Source organism: Astatotilapia calliptera, chromosome 15 (genome assembly GCF_900246225.1).
Source record: "Astatotilapia calliptera chromosome 15, fAstCal1.2, whole genome shotgun sequence".
Lineage (NCBI taxonomy): Eukaryota > Metazoa > Chordata > Actinopteri > Cichliformes > Cichlidae > Astatotilapia > Astatotilapia calliptera.
The window spans coordinates 26,815,216-26,831,280 of record NC_039316.1 but is presented as its reverse complement, the minus strand read 5'-3'; the positions used below and the strand labels follow the sequence as shown (position 1 = coordinate 26,831,280).

General features: G+C 43.4%; 1 protein-coding gene across 3 annotated transcripts in view; it reads right to left on the bottom strand.

The window, feature by feature from the left end:
- Positions 1 to 11,608, bottom strand: part of LOC113037477 (tumor necrosis factor alpha-induced protein 2-like) — a 69,238-nt gene extending 57,630 nt beyond the window's left edge. For 2 of the 3 annotated variants that reach the window (XM_026194601.1, XM_026194605.1), the window contains exons 1-2: positions 11,427 to 11,608; positions 9,975 to 10,085 (exon numbers count right to left, since the gene is read on the bottom strand). In XM_026194601.1, the coding sequence (XP_026050386.1) occupies positions 9,975 to 10,085; positions 11,427 to 11,448 (133 nt within the window). In that variant the 5' untranslated portion in view covers positions 11,449 to 11,608. The remainder of the gene's footprint in view (positions 1 to 9,974; positions 10,086 to 11,426) is intronic. The other variant, XM_026194602.1, reaches the window with a different exon arrangement.
- Positions 11,609 to 16,065: the final 4,457 nt, after the last annotated feature.

Here is a 16,065-nt window from a genome sequence, read left to right as displayed (position 1 = left end):
TCGAAGCTTGGGACAGAAATTCGCCACTACATAAAAGTCAAAAATCTATCGAGTAACGGAGGAATGTTTTCGGCGGTAGAGCCACCGACTGAGACATAGAAAAGTCACCGGATCGTCGGCATAAGGACGCCTACACACAACAACACGGCGAACAGCTAAGTAAAAAGTGTTTTGTCAGATGCATCTTACCTGTGGAAGTAGCATAAAGGAGTTTGTGCAGTACACCACCCGACAGCTGTGCCGAAGAAAATCATTACGGCTTAGCGGTGTTATATAATTACAATGGCGGACGACATTAATGACAGTGTGGGTGTAGTTACGCGTGATGACAGCCAGAGGGCGATGACAGACAAAGGTCTGGAGTTCAAACTGCATCAGCTCACAAAGGTGAGAAGAGGCAAATTAGGACAAGTGACAGCACAAGAAGATGAAACTGAGCGACTTTTGAGCCATGAAATTCTGCTGGTTGTAAATGATGTGAGAGAGGCACTGAAAGTTTACAAGAAGTTGTATGAAGAGTTTCAAGAATGCAATTATGCAGTGTTGCTGTGTATTAAAGATGAGGAGGAAAAGGAGGCTGACCAACAATTTTGGTTTCAGCCAATGTCAGAACGATGTTTGCAGTTCATTAATAGAGTTAATACATGGATTGAAATACAAACATGTGATCAAGAGATAACTCCCATGGACAGTGCATCCAGAGTGTCAAAAACATCTAGAGTGTCAAACAAGTCTAAAGTATCCAACACGTCAAGGGTGTCGACAGCATCGTCAGAGCGCGTCAAGGAAGAAGCTAACAGAGCAGCTCTGATGGCACGAGCAGCGTCTCTGAAAGAAAAACAGGCTCTAGAGTTAAAAGAAGCAGAAATTAAAGCTGCAAAGGAAAGACTGGAAATTGAAACAGCCATTGCAGTGTCTACTGCCAAAGTGAAAGTGTATGAGGAATGTGAAGGGGTTAAGTCTCAAGTGAGTGAAACCAGACTTACGGTAATGCCACGTCGTGACCTCCTGAAGATGAATAACGAAAATCGTCATGGCAACGTAAAACACACACCAGGGAAGCCAACAGAGATAGATAGGTCTGCCTCTTGGAGGAATCCTGGTGATCCAAGTACTGCAGCAGGGGCCATACCTAAGACACATAGAACTCCACTGCAGGGGCCGAGCCAACGCCAAGATGGTGTCTCACTTCAGGAGACCAGACCAAGTGAGCTTTATCAAGTTATGCAGAAACAGGCAGATATCACAGAGATGCTTGTAAAGTACCAACAGCTGGCTCGGTTACCACAAAGGGATGTGCCAGTGTTCCACGGAGATCCTTTGGAGTACAGGTCGTTTATGAGGGCATTCATGCACGCTATTGACACCAGAACTGATAGCAATTCAGACAAGCTATATTTTCTGGAGCAGTATACTCGAGGCGAGCCTCGTGATCTTGTGAGGAGTTGTCAGCATATGCCTGAACATCGGGGGTATGAAAGGGCTCTGCAGCTGCTTCAAGATAAATATGGAAATGAGTTACAGATTGCTGTAACTCATTTCTAATTGAGAAGACATCGAAGTGGCCACAAATTAAGGCTGAAGATGGAAAGGCGTTGAGCGCATTCTCTGTATTCCTGGTGAGCTGTCGTAATGCCATGGAGGATGTGGACTATATGGAAGAGATGGACAACCCTGCAACTATGAGGGTCATCATTTCCAAGTTGCCATTTAAAATAAGAGAGCGCTGGAGAATCCATGCATATGATATTCAATTCAATTCAATTCAATTTTATTTATATAGCGCCAAATCACAACAAAAGTCGCCTCAAGGCGCTTCATAGATACAGAGAAAAACCCAACAATCATATGACCCCCTATGAGCAAGCACTTTGGCGACAGTGGGAAGGAAAAACTCCCTTTTAACAGGAAGAAACCTCCGGCAGAACCAGGCTCAGGGAGGGGCGGCCATCTGCTGCGACCGGTTGGGGTGAGAGAAGGAAGACAGGATAAAGACATGCTGTGGAAGAGAGACAGAGGTTAATAACAGATATGATTCAATGCAGAGAGGTCTATTAATACATAGTGAGTGAGAAAGGTGACTGGAAAGGAAAAACTCAATGCATCATGGGAATCCCCCGGCAGCCTACATCTATTGCAGCATAACAAAGGGAGGATTCAGGGTCACCTGGTCCAGCCCTAACTATATGCTTTAGAAAAAAGGAAAGTTTTAAGCCTAATCTTAAAAGTAGAGATAGTGTCTGTCTCCCGAATCCAAACTGGAAGCTGGTTCCACAGAAGAGGGGCCTGAAAACTGAAGGCTCTCCCTCCCATTCTACTTTTAAATACTCTAGGAACAACAAGTAGGCCTGCAGAGCGAGAGCGGAGCGCTCTAATAGGGTGATATGGTACTACAAGGTCATTAAGATAAGATGGGGCCTGATTATTTAAGACCTTGTATGTGAGGAGCAGGATTTTGAATTCAATTCTGGATTTAACAGGAAGCCAATGAAGGGAAGCCAAAACAGGAGAAATATGCTCTCTCTTTCTAGTCCCTGTCAGGACTCTTGCTGCAGCATTTTGGATTAGCTGAAGGCTTTTCAGTGAGTTTTTTGGACATCCTGATAATAATGAATTACAGTAGTCCAGCCTGGAAGTAATAAATGCATGAACTAGTTTTTCCGCGTCACTCTGAGACAGGATATTTCTAATTTTAGAGATGTTGCGCAAATGGAAGAAAGCAGTCTTACATATTTGTTTAATATGTGCGTTGAAGGACATGTCCTGGTCAAAAATGACTCCAAGGTTCCTCACCGCGTTACTGGAGGCCAAGGTAATGCCATCCAGAGTAAGAATCTGATTAGATACCATATTTCTAAGATTTTCAGGGCCGAGTACAATAACCTCAGTTTTATCTGAATTAAGAAGCAGAAAGTTAGCGGCCATCCAGGTCTTTATGTCTTTAAGACATTCCTGCAGTTTAACTAATTGGTGTGTGTTATCTGGCTTCATGGACAGATAGAGCTGGGTGTCATCTGCATAGCAGTGAAAATGTATGCTATGTCTTCTAATGATACTGCCTAAGGGAAGCATGTATAATGTAAACAGAATTGGTCCTAGCACTGAACCCTGTGGAACTCCATAATTAACCTCAGTGTGTGAAGAGGACTCTCCATTTACATGCACGAATTGGAGTCTATTAGATAGATATGATACAAACCACTGCAGCGCAGTACTTGTAATACCTACAGCATGTTCTAATCGCTCTAATAGGATATTATGATCAACAGTATCGAACGCTGCACTGAGGTCTAGCAGGACAAGCACAGAGATGAGTCCACTGTCAGAGGCCATAAGAAGATCATTTGTAACCTTCACTAAAGCTGTTTCTGTGCTGTGCTGAGCTCTGAAACCTGACTGAAACTCTTCAAATAAACCATTCCTCTGCAGATGATCTGTTAGCTGTTTGACAACTACTCTTTCAAGGATTTTTGATATGAAAGGAAGGTTGGAGATTGGCCTATAATTAGCTAAGACTGCTGGGTCTAGAGATGGCTTTTTGAGTAAAGGTTTAACTACAGCCAGCTTGAAGGCCTGTGGTACATAGCCGATTATTAGAGATAGGTTGATCATATTTAAGATCGAAGAATTAATTAATGGCAGGACTTCTTTGAGCAGTTTTGTAGGAATGGGGTCTAAAAGACACGTTGATGGTTTGGAGGAAGTAATTATTGAAGTTAACTCAGAAAGATCAATTGGAGAAAAAGAGTCTAACTTAATATCAATGGTACTAAGAGTAGCTGTAGATAATATTACATCTGTGGGATGATTATTGGTAATTTTTTCTCTAATGATAAAAATTTTATTTGTGAAGAAGTTCATGAAGTCATTACTAGTTAACGTTAAAGGGATGGTTGGCTCAAAAGAGCTCTGACTTTTTGTCAGCCTGGCTACAGTGCTGAAGAGAAACCTAGGGTTGTTCTTATTTTCTTCAATCAGTGATGAATAGTAAGATGTTCTGGCTTTGCGGAGGGCTTTCTTATAAAGCAGCAAACTATTTCTCCAGGCTAAATGATGATCCTCTAGATTTGTGACACGCCATTTCCTCTCCAGATTACGAGTCATCTGCTTTAGGGTACGTGTTTCAGAATTATACCACGGAGTCAGGTACTTCTGATTTGAGGCCTTAGTTTTCACAGGAGCTACAGTATCCAGAGTCGTACGTAGTGAGGAGGTGAAATTATTAACAAGATAATCGACCTCTGTTGGGGTAGCGTTCAGATAGCTGCTTTGCTCTGTGTTGGTACAGGGCATTGGAGATGATAACAGTGGGTGGATTATATTCTTAAACTTAGTTACAGTGCTTTCAGAAAGACATCTACTTTGATAAAGTCTACTCTTCACCGCTGTGTAATCAATTATTGTAAAAGTAAATGTTATCAGGAAATGATCAGACAGGAGAGGGTTTTCAGGAAACACTGTTAAATGTTCAGGTTCGATGCCATATGTTAAAACAAGATCTAGAGTGTGATTAAAGTGGTGGGTGGGTTCTTTTACATTTTGAGAGAAACCAATTGAGTCTAATAACAGATTAAATGCCATGTTGAGGCTGTCATTTTTAGCATCTACATGGATGTTAAAATCACCCACAATAATTATTTTATCTGAGCTCAGAACTAAATCAGATAAAAGGTCTGAGAAATCAGACAGAAACTCTGTGTAAGGCCCAGGTGGACGATAGATGATAACAAGTAAGACTGGTTTCTGAGTTTCACTGCTGGGGTGGACAATGTTAAGCATCAGGCTTTCAAATGAATTAAAAGTCTGTCTTGGTCTTTCATTAATTAATAGGCTGGTGTGAAAAATTATCCAGGAGCGGCGCTGCAACAGAGCAAGATTCACAGAGCTGGTGGCCTTCGTTGAACGCCAAGCAAAGATCATGTCCGACCCACTCTTTGGCGATCTTGAAACAGCAGTGTCAGACAAGGTTATGAAAAAGCCACAGCAAGGAAATAAGTTGAAGAAAGACATTAGACATGGGAGCAGCTTTGCTATCAAGGTTAACCAAGGTTCAGAAATGGACAAAAGAAGCAGAGTGAGTAAGAACCAGAGTGACCTGTCACTCAACTGCGCCTTCACAAGAGGGTCACATGAGCAGAGATTGCAAAAGGAAGATGGTGTGCGAGGTTTGTTCACTCAAGCATCCAAGTTTGTTGCACTTCTCAAGTTATGAGGAAGAGAAGCCTCCCGATGAGGTCAATATGGGTAGCACTGCTAAAGGCCCAGCAGGGTTGTCTGAAGAAAAGGAGACAAGTGCCTGTACTGGGGCTGGAGGCAGCTGCGTGCTTGCCATTGTACCTGTAAGGGTGAAGTCCTGCAAGAGTGACAAGGCTGTGGAGGTTTACGCTTTCATTGACCCAGGTAGCTCTGCATCGTTCTGCACCGAAGCCTTGGCAAGGAAGTTGAAGGTGCAAGGCAGACGAACCGAGCTAACGTTGAGGACCATAAATTCCAGAAGTCGAGAGGAGAGTTATGTGCTCACAGAATTGGAAGTCAGCAGTCTGGCAGACAACAACTTTATCGCACTGTCAAAGGTCTTCACACAGAAAAGTATTCCTGTTTCCAGAGAGAACATCCCACTCCAGAAAGAGGTTGACAAGTGGCCGTACCTACGCGAGGTGAGGTTGCCTCATATTGAGGCTGAAGTGGAGCTTCTCATTGGAACTAAAGAATACACCATATTGGAGCCATGGAAGGTGATCCCAAGTGAGGACAATGGTCCATATGCCGTAAAGACAGCACTTGGATGGATTCTGAATGGACCACTCAGAGAAACAGATACTGCAGCCAATGATGTACAACCATGTGCTATTGTGAACAGAATAGCCATCGACAACGTGGAACAACTGCTTGTACGACAGTATAACCACGACTTTCCAGAGCGTCACTGTGATGATAAAGCAGGAATGTCTCAATAAGACCACCACTTCATGGAGTCTGTGTCAAGCTCTACTCATCTCACTGATGGACACTATGCCATAAGTCTTCCTACGAAGAAGTCGTGCGTTCAGATGCCGAACAATCGAAGTGCAGTGTTACAGCGTGCACTGAGCCTTTCAGTGCAAGCTGAAAAGGAATCCTGCACTCCATGAAGAATACACTGCCTTCATGAGTGACATGTTGAACAAGGGATATGCCGTTGAGGTTCCAACAACACAGTTAAACCGCAAGGATGGAAAACAGTGGTATATTCCCCACCATGGGGTATATCATCCACAAAAAAAGAAGCTGAGGGTGGTATTTGACTGCGCTGCCAGCTACCAAGGAGTTTCACTGAATAGTGAACTTCTACAAGGGCCAGATTTAACAAACTCATTGATCGGAGTGCTGACACGGTTCAGGCAATAGTCTATCGCCTTTACAGCAGAGGAGAACCGCAGCAAATCATCACCTGAAGCTGTAAGCACAGTCCTGGAAAATTTTTATGTTGACGACTGCTTGAAGTCTGTTGCCACGGAAACTCAAGGTATGCAGTTATACACAGACCTCACTGAATTGTGTTCTGGTGGAGGATTTCACCTAACGAAATGGACAAGCAACAGTCGTGCCTTGCTCTCATTCATCCCTGAGCATGAGAGAGCCAAAGCTGTCAGAGACCTGAACTTGAACCATGACCTGCTGCCTATGGAACGTGCTTTAGGAGTTCTATGGTGCCCTGAGTCTGACGCATTCAAGTTCAGGATTAACATCAAAGAAAGACCTGTGACGAGACGTGGAATACTTTCCGTCACCAGCTCCATCTATGACCCACTGGGATTCCTTTCCCCAGGAATTCTCCCTGCAAAAATGATCTTGCAGCAGTTATGCAGGGAGGGTCTTGCTTGGGATGATAAGATCCCAGAACAGCTCAGTCATAAGTGAAACAAGTGGTTACAAGAGCTGTGCCAGCTGTCAGAGGTAACCGTACCCAGGTGTGTGAGACCATTGGACTTCGGTCCTGTCGCAACAGCACAGCTCCACCATTTTTCTGATGGGAGCGAAAGTGGATATGGAGCAGCATCATACTTGAGGATGACCAGCAATGATGGACGGGTTCACTGTACATTAATGATGGGAAAATCCCGTGTGGCGCCCATGAAGCAAACCACTATTCCACGAATAGAGTTGACTGCAGCTATGGTTGCTGCAAAGATAGACAAAATGTTAAGAACGGAGCTTCAGATGAATCTTCTTGAATCTACATTCTGGACTGACAGCACAACTGTGTTGAAGTATATTGAAAATGAAAATCTTCGCTTCAAGACATTCGTGGCCAATCGCGTTGCGGTCATTAGAGAGCTGACAAATCCTCAGCAGTGGAGGTACGTTGGTACAGCAATCAATCCAGCTGATTGTGCATCCAGAGGGCTTGCACCATCTAAGCTCATGAAGAATCTAAGCTGGTTCCACGGCCCAGCTTTCCTGAAAACCCCAGAAAGACAGTGGCCAAAAAGACCTGACAAGGAAAGGATTGATAAAGATGACAGCGAAGTGAGGCATGCAACCATGGTACATCTCACAAATGCAGCTGAGAATGTTCACACGTTGAACAAGCTGATCAATCACTATTCCAGCTGGCATCGAGTGAAGAGAGCTGTGGCATGGATGATCAAACTCAAAGACTTACTGCTACGACAATGTGAAAAAAGGAAAGAGACGTACGCTAAACAGAAAGAACAAGACAACGAATCAATGCAGACAACACTTACCCTGAAAGATCTGGTGCAAGCTGAGGCAGAGATCATTAAGTTCTGTCAAAGTCAACAATTCCAAGAAGAGATCACCATGTTAAAGAAAGGCAAGTGTGTGACAAAGACTAGTCACTTGAGGAAACTTGATCCCGTGATGCAGGACGGAGTTTTGAGAGTTGGTGGTCGCCTCGCAGCTGCTGGGATGCCAGAACATGTGAGGCACCCAGTCATTATCCCAAAGGGCTCACATATCACCACACTGATCTTGCAGGATATACATGAGAAGATTGGGCACTGTGGAAGACTGTATATGCTTTCACGGCTGCGACAGAAGTATTGGATTCCATCCGCTAACTCAGAAGTGAGGAAGTTTCTGTCAAGGTGCGTAATCTGCAGGAAAACTAGAGGCAAACCACTGGAACAGAAGATGGCAAATTTGCCAGAGGATAGGCTTCTACCTGATGAACCCCCCTTTTCTAATGTTGGGGTGGATTACTTTGGACCGTTTAATGTGAAGCATGGCCGCAGCACAGTAAAAAGGTATGGTGTGTTGTTTACCTGCCTTACAACAAGAGCAGTGCACATTGAAATTGCGCACACTTTGGACACTGATTCATGTCTGAACGCCATCAGACGCTTTGTGTGCAGAAGAGGTCAGGTATCTGTCATGCGTTCAGATAATGGCACCAACCTAGTCGCTGCTGAACGGAAGCCATTCAAGAGTGGAATCAGTCAAAGATTCTAGACTGTCTCATGCAAAAGGGAATCCAGTGGGTATTTAACCCACCCGCTGGTTCTCACTTTGGAGGGATATGGGAAAGGCAGATCAGAACCTTGAGGAAGGTCCTGAGGTCTATACTGAAGGAACAGTTGGTCAATGATGAAGGTTTACTGACACTAATGTGTGAAGTGGAGTCAGTACTAAATGACAGACCGCTGACTACAGTAACAGATGATCCAACAGACCTGGAACCACTGACGCCTAACCACTTGTTACTGATGAAGAAAAAGCCGGGTTTGCCTCCTGGACTTTTCAGAAAGGAAGACTCATACTCCCGCCGCCGTTGGAAGCAAGTGCAATATCTTGCTGACTTGTTTTGGAAGAGGTGGGTGCGCGAGTATTTGCCTATGCTTCAAGAGCGTCAAAAGTGGACTCAGGTCAGAAGAAATGTAACTGTGGGGGACATTGTAATGGTGGTCGACGAGTCAGCGCCAAGAAGCTCGTGGATGTTGGGGAGAGTTCTTCGTGTCATTCCAGATGCTAAGGGTCTGGTGCGGCGTGTGATCATCAAGACAAAGACTAACACCTTAGAAAGACCCATTGACAAGCTATGCTTGATCTGTGAGAATGTCATGTAACTTGGAATGAGAAAATACAGTATATGTTCTGATCGGTTACAGGTTTTGTGAAAGATAATTTGAATGACCATGTGTGATACAGGAAGTGTTAATGTTATTTGGCTCTTTTGTAAGTGTTCGCTAATTGTCAGTCTTCACGCCCTCCAATTAGGGGGCTGGAAATGTTAGAGCCAATCTATAGAGAAATATTTTTGATACTGTTTCAGTTATTATGTTACATGTTTAATTTTGTATAATATGTTGTTAGAGAATAAATGCTGGGCGTTTAATTTGTGTCGGGTAAGAAAACATTACAGCGCATGTGTGGTAGCAGGTTAGAGTGAGCCAGGACGGCAATGGAAATGTGCGCTGTAGCAGCAAATAGTTTTTTAGACCGTGACATCTTTTGTTTGTATGTACGAGTCAGAAATAAATCTGAACAGCTCACATTAAGAAGTGGAAGAATTATTTTTTCGAAGCTTGGGACAGAAATTCGCCACTACACTGGTAGCTAGCAAGCTTCACCTGAACTGGACTTCTGGACTGTGTTTGTCCTGTTGGAGCCTTTTGAACCATTTTAAATGAAATCATGTGACCAATCGTATAGTTGCTGTGAGGTTACTGTACTAATAGACTGTCCAAGAGGGCAGAACTCTGGTGAAAGTATTGTGATTGGATGTCACTGAGCACTAATTAGCAGGCACCATCTCGGTAAGATGCTCCCATTCAGTCTATGCTAACCTAGCTACCATTAGCGTCCACATGTTGCCATTTTTGGAAACAAAAACGAACATAGAGAAAATCCTCAAACTGAGCCTTCACGAAAGCTACCAGTGGGTGACGTGACTGTTGCTATGTCCATCCTTCATCTACAGTCTGTGGTCCTGGAGAGCTACCTGGTTCTAGCAGGGCTTCTGCAGGTCTCACCTTCATTGTTGTTGTGCAGTTTGCGGTTCTTCCAGATCTTTGAGGGGATCTTCAGTCTTGGCAGTTTGCTCCAGGCTCCTCCTTCTTCTCCACTTTCCTCTGCACCTCCTGCTGCAGTCAGTAAGATGATGAATGAATATGTGCAGCTGATATCGATTAATTAAATCCTGAATCGAATTTTAAATATAAATGTATTTTGCCAGAATCTTAGCTTAGAGCTCACAAAACTATTTCAACAACTGCAAAACAGCTAAAACAGCAACGATTAAAGAGCGGGAAAACGGAAAAAGATGTCAACACAAAGCACGGCTCGTTCACCTGACGGCACACAACACAGACACGCCGTTGGTGCTGAAAGCCAAAATCTAAAATATTCTGAAACATCAGGTTTCATCGCTTTCCTACTAAAATTCACTTAACTAGCAGCAAAAGATCAAAACTGGGCTTCACATTTGATAAAAATCGTCATTAATTCCCTCTTACTTTGGCTGTTATTCCCTGCACAGCTCTCTCTCTCTCTCTTTCTCTCTCTCTCTGTCAGTTTACTCAGAGACCAGTTTACCATCAAAAATATCTGTTTTCTGCATTATTTGCTGCTTATTATGCACAAGTCTACCGTTTTGTTCAGTGCTGTCGGCCTCCAACATGAAAGCCTCATTTCTGCTGTTCAATGCTGAAGAAATTTAAACTTTTACAAATGATTGCTTAGCTGTCTCTCTAATCAAACCTCTGTAACTTTGCTCTGATTTACTTAAGCAGCATCAGGTAGTATGTTTTCATGGTTTTCTTCTGTTTTTGATCTACTGCAGAATATTTTTAAGGCGGTTATCTGCTATAAAAAGCCAGGCCGGGAAAATCTCCTTCATGTTTTTATCCTCAGTTACTTTGGCACAAAGGCATCTGCTGTGACGCTACATAGATATAAGTACTGCAATGGATAATGATGATGAAAGCCCTGCTGCAGACAGTCAATACAGTGTAAGCTGACAGGCTCGGGTCCACTGCAGAGGGCTCACAGATTTTCCAGCTAAACCTGAGCGGCAGCATGAAGCACTGATATGAACACCAGAGTGAAACTCGCTGCTGCGCCGTAAATTTGAGTTTTTTTGAGCGGAGTTTGGTGCGGACTCTGCACTTCCCCAGCAGAGCACCACCTGCAGTCTGAAGGCCTGCCGCTGTAGCTCTGATGGAAACACTTCAAACAGTCCGATCAATCAGATCAATGAGTCCGCTTATCGATCACCAGCACACACACACACACACACACACACACACACACACACACACACACACACACACACACACACAAACGTCAAATCGACGACAGGGACTCCGCAGCTCCGCTAATCTCCTCACCGGCCGCTCTGTGTCTGAAGGAGCAGCGGGAGAGGGCAGGGCGCGTGAGCAGCAGGAGCAGGAGTCTAACCTGAACCGAAACATAGATGAGCTCACCTTTACTCCTCTGATGACTCATTAGGAGCTGAAAGTACCTCCGCGCGGGCAGTACGACGATCAGATCGACCGGGACCAGGACTGGATGCAGCTGAGAGCAGGTGATGTCTGAATCCCCCTCACGTCATCCTGAAAGAACACTTTCAGTTTCGGTTCAGAAAAGCTGCATCATCATCAACACTTACACTCAAGGACACACACAAAGAGACACACACAGATTGTGTGTGTGTGTGTCTGTGAGTTTGAGTGCTTGTCATAGACCGTACTCCCCCTTTTAGAGCGGGCAGCCAATCCCACACACGCAGATGTAGAAAACCTGCCTGTTCCCTTCCTCGCTGGTCCGTGTTTAAAATGGCTTCCTGATGTATCTGCGTAAATGAGCTATCTCTTCTTCTCACAACTGGTAAAGTTCATGGTTTCCTGGCACAGACCGACTTCTAAGCGCAGCCATTCCACGACCTTAATGTTAGCTGCTTTATGTTACCACAAACTGTGGTGAAGCAAGTCAATACAACAGAAAAGCTCCACAATTGTCTCTTCTTTCCACTTACAGTGACGTCTCCACCGTCTGTGTGTCGAAATAAAACAAGGCCTCTGTTATACTTGTCACACGACCCTGTTGTTTTGTACTGATGTATGATACCATTGATTTCCTTTCCGATCCAATACCAAGTAATATTCAGGGTGGTATCGACGATACTGATCCGATACCGATACTTTGTACAAAACATTATTTTATTTATTGTATCTTAAATTATAGCATCATAATAATTACAGGACATCAGATTACTTGTTCTTATCACTTAATAATGCAGAGTTCATCATATAGAAATAAAAAAACTGAAGTTGTGCACTATTTGAACACCTTGCCTGCCTGCAGCACTAAAGGACTCCGTGAGAGACGTCTGTCTTGCCCTAGCAGCACCTGTCCTTCTCCTCCTCTTCAGTTCGCCTCAACATAAGCTCATCATATTCTGTGATATGATTTACTCTGAGGTGTTTGACAAGGTTAGTGATGTTGCCACAACCATACATGCCAACCCCCCTGATTTTTCTGGGAGAATCCCGAATTTCAGTGCCCCTCCCGAAAATTTCCCGGAGCAACAATTCTCCCGAATTTCTCCCGATTTTCCACCCGGGCAGCAAAATTGAAAAACCATATTGCAGAATTCATAGCGCGGCCCAGCCAATTCCAGTTTCCAACAATGGCGGCAGCTACTTAGTTTTAATTTTACTCTTATTTCTCTTTCTGGGTCACAAAAAAACTTTTAACATATTTTCAGGTGAGAATGTAGCTGTGTAAACTTCAAATATCTGAGCCGACCGACACATCGTCTTCAAACCCCCACGGTCTTTCGCTACTCGGGTTAAACATGAGATATAAGTCACTTTGATAACTTAAAAATGTTATTGTTTGGCTTTTTTCAGTGTTTTATTTGTTCGTGAGTAAATCGGTTTGGCTGAGATTAAAGTTATTAGATTAGATTAAATTAAATTAAACTTTATTAATCCCTCGGGTGGGTTCCTCTGGGGTTTTCACACAGCTGAATAAACGTTAAACAGAAAACTAATTAAACAAAGTGTGAGACGGTCGAGAGTTTACGCCAGCTGTTTCCGGGCCGGCCAATAATAACGGTGACATTTAACGTATTTTATCCGATAAATAAACACTGTAAAATGTATTTATCACCCCCCCAACAGCCCTTTTGAATGTCTCCCTAATTCTGAAGTCTCAAGGTTGGCATGTATGGCCACAACACCTCACTTTTTTGCCACATGTATTGCAAACCACGTCTCAGCTGTTTGTGGAGGTAAAATACGTTCACACAATTACGCTCAGCCATTGTTGTGAAGGGGCTGCGAGACATTTATACAGCCGTATTTCGCACATGACTATGAAAGGCGGAAGAGGAAGTAGTTCCTTTGAATATAGACAATCCGAATGTTATAGTTTCTTTCCACTGTGTTCCTGTTAATGATAAACTACAAATTTACCCTAAATTACTAAAATATCGATATTTTAATGTGAGAATCGATTCTAGAACATAAATGATTGGTATCGGAGGAATCGATATTTCAGGATCGATCCGCACATCACTAGTGTTTTGTCGTCGCACAGCGACCACGAGGACGCCTGCCTGTGGTTTTTTGACCATGTGGACTCACCCACAGAGAACTGCACCCCAGGAGCGGACTTCATCTGTCGGTGTCTGCAACAGATGGTCAAGACCACTTCTTGCACAATTTTCGGCTGCTATCGTCTCCACAGCGAATCATCTGTCTCCACATCACTCTGTTCCTAACATCCTCCCCAACACAGCAGGCTTCTGCATGTCCTCCTTCAGTAGATCCATGAATCTTCCTTGAGGTCCTCTTTTCATCCTCCCTGCCAGCTTCAACATCCTTTGTCAAAAATACAAGCCTGTACATGTCCAAACACCTGAGCTTTAGTGAACCCGTCCCTCTGAAAAACTCTTTCTAATCTGTCCGTTCTGGTCAGTCCCAGAGCTGAAGACGTTCAATTAACAGTTAAACCTGATGAGGAAAGGTGTCACGGTCTGCAGAGACAGGCCGTGCGGTGGTGTGTGTAATGGACCCAGGTGCGTACTGTTACGAGTTCAAAATTGGGGATGGAAACAAGAGAAAAAACCACAATAACAACACTGGTCCGGCCGGGTTGAGTTAAACGATGATTTTAATGATCACACGCGTGGGAGATGGACACTGTATGCAGACAGCCTCAGATCTCAAAATGGTGGAGCATTGCTCAAACTTTTATAGCGTCTGGTGCCTCCACCTTATCATAAAAAGCCTAAACATTCGCATGCTTTCTCTCACACGGCGTCTAAGCTACGACCTTGGCTCCCTGTTTATCTGCTCCTGCTGAGATGGGGCAGAAAACTCCAGCATATTCTGTTCTCTTCTAATCAGACAAATAAGACAATAACTCTCTGCGAACAGTATTTCTTATAACTCAGCAGTATAATGCATCATAAAACAATGTCATTCATTCACAACAAGTCAGCAGTTTAATGTAATGCAAATCAGTTTAACTAATGCAATAGTTATCAGCTTCTTCTAATTCAGGAGAATAATGCAAACTAAAACTACATAATAATTCACAATCTTTAATTCGGGGTATAACATGGCATAAAATAACACTACAATCCAACAGTACACAAGTGAGCAGACGGGAGTGAGCTTAACAGAAGGCGAGCCTTTAATATGGCTGAAAACAAGGTGTACAAACACAGCAGGGATAGCGTGGCTAAACAGAAACCTAAACTGGGAACAAACTATGGTGAGGCTAGTGATGGCCCGCTTGAAGCTGACGCTCCGGAGCGTGTGTCGAAAAAAACAACACACTGGTTCAGAAGCACTGTGTCGAGGCTTGCTTCGTTTGGCAAAAGTCACGTGACCAGTGACGTCCGAAGCTTCATTACGCACGTAACTGCTTCGGTACCTGATTCAAACGGATATAAGGAAGTGAATCATCCACGGGATTCGTGGAGTGTGTTGATGGTGACAGATATCGACGAGGTGATCATTCCACTGACAGATATGGAGCCAGCGAGGAAGAGAGGACATTCTGGCGTGTGGGAATATTTTGAGTTGATTTTGCTCAATTCATTTTATCTGCCGAAGTGCAAAACTTGAAATGTCCAAAATCATGTTTTCATAATGTAAATATCATTACAGCATATGACTTTAGGAACACTTCCATGTGAATTAAAGCTAATGAAGACTACAAAAATGTATTTGACACTATTACATTGCTACACAGTTTAGAAAATCATTTTGTTTATTGTTTTTAGGTGATAGTCTGCAGGACCCAGGAATACCTGCATATCTACCAGCTTGCAGTGTGGTTCCTGCACTCCACAGCCTCTTCTGTTCCATGCAAGTGGATTTTCTCCAGGGCAGGAGAAACTATTTCTAAGAAAAGAAACAGACTCAGCCAGCGCACAGTAACACTAATCCTCTTTTTAAATGTAAATAACAAAAGGGCTACCTTACATAGATCATGTTTTTACTTTGCAAGTTCTTGATTAGGGGTGGGTTTTGATTATCGCTTTTCTGATTACAATCCATGCTAAATTGAATAAAGTGATATTGATTCATTAAAATCCCGTGTCGATTTGTAAATTAACGTTATTATGCCTGAAACGCCATCTCAGGTTAAACCTCACAACATGTCGTCAAACACCATACAGCTAAAACAGTAACTGGGAGCAGGTTTACGGATTCTGCATACAAACGTAAACACAGAGCGCGGACCCGACGCGTCAGAATCAGATTTTGGTGTGTCGTCGGGTCCGCGCTGTGTTTGCCTCCTTTTTTTTCGCTGGCTTCTGCAGCTGCAGGTTTCATAACTCTCTGTTTACATCTCTAATTAAGTCTCACATGTGTCAGCTTTCTTTTAATAGATACGAAATTATGGATATATACTGTTAAATGATCAGAATTGTAATATTTCTGACTGAGGCAAAACTTTCCAGATTCCAATCAAATTGAACCGGATCCTGTATCGAATCAAAATGGTTCTACAAATCAGTAACGATGCAGCCGTACTCAGCTCCCTAAGCATTTTCCCTTTCCAGTTCACAATCAATCCCACCCCTAGGTCAAAAATATGTAT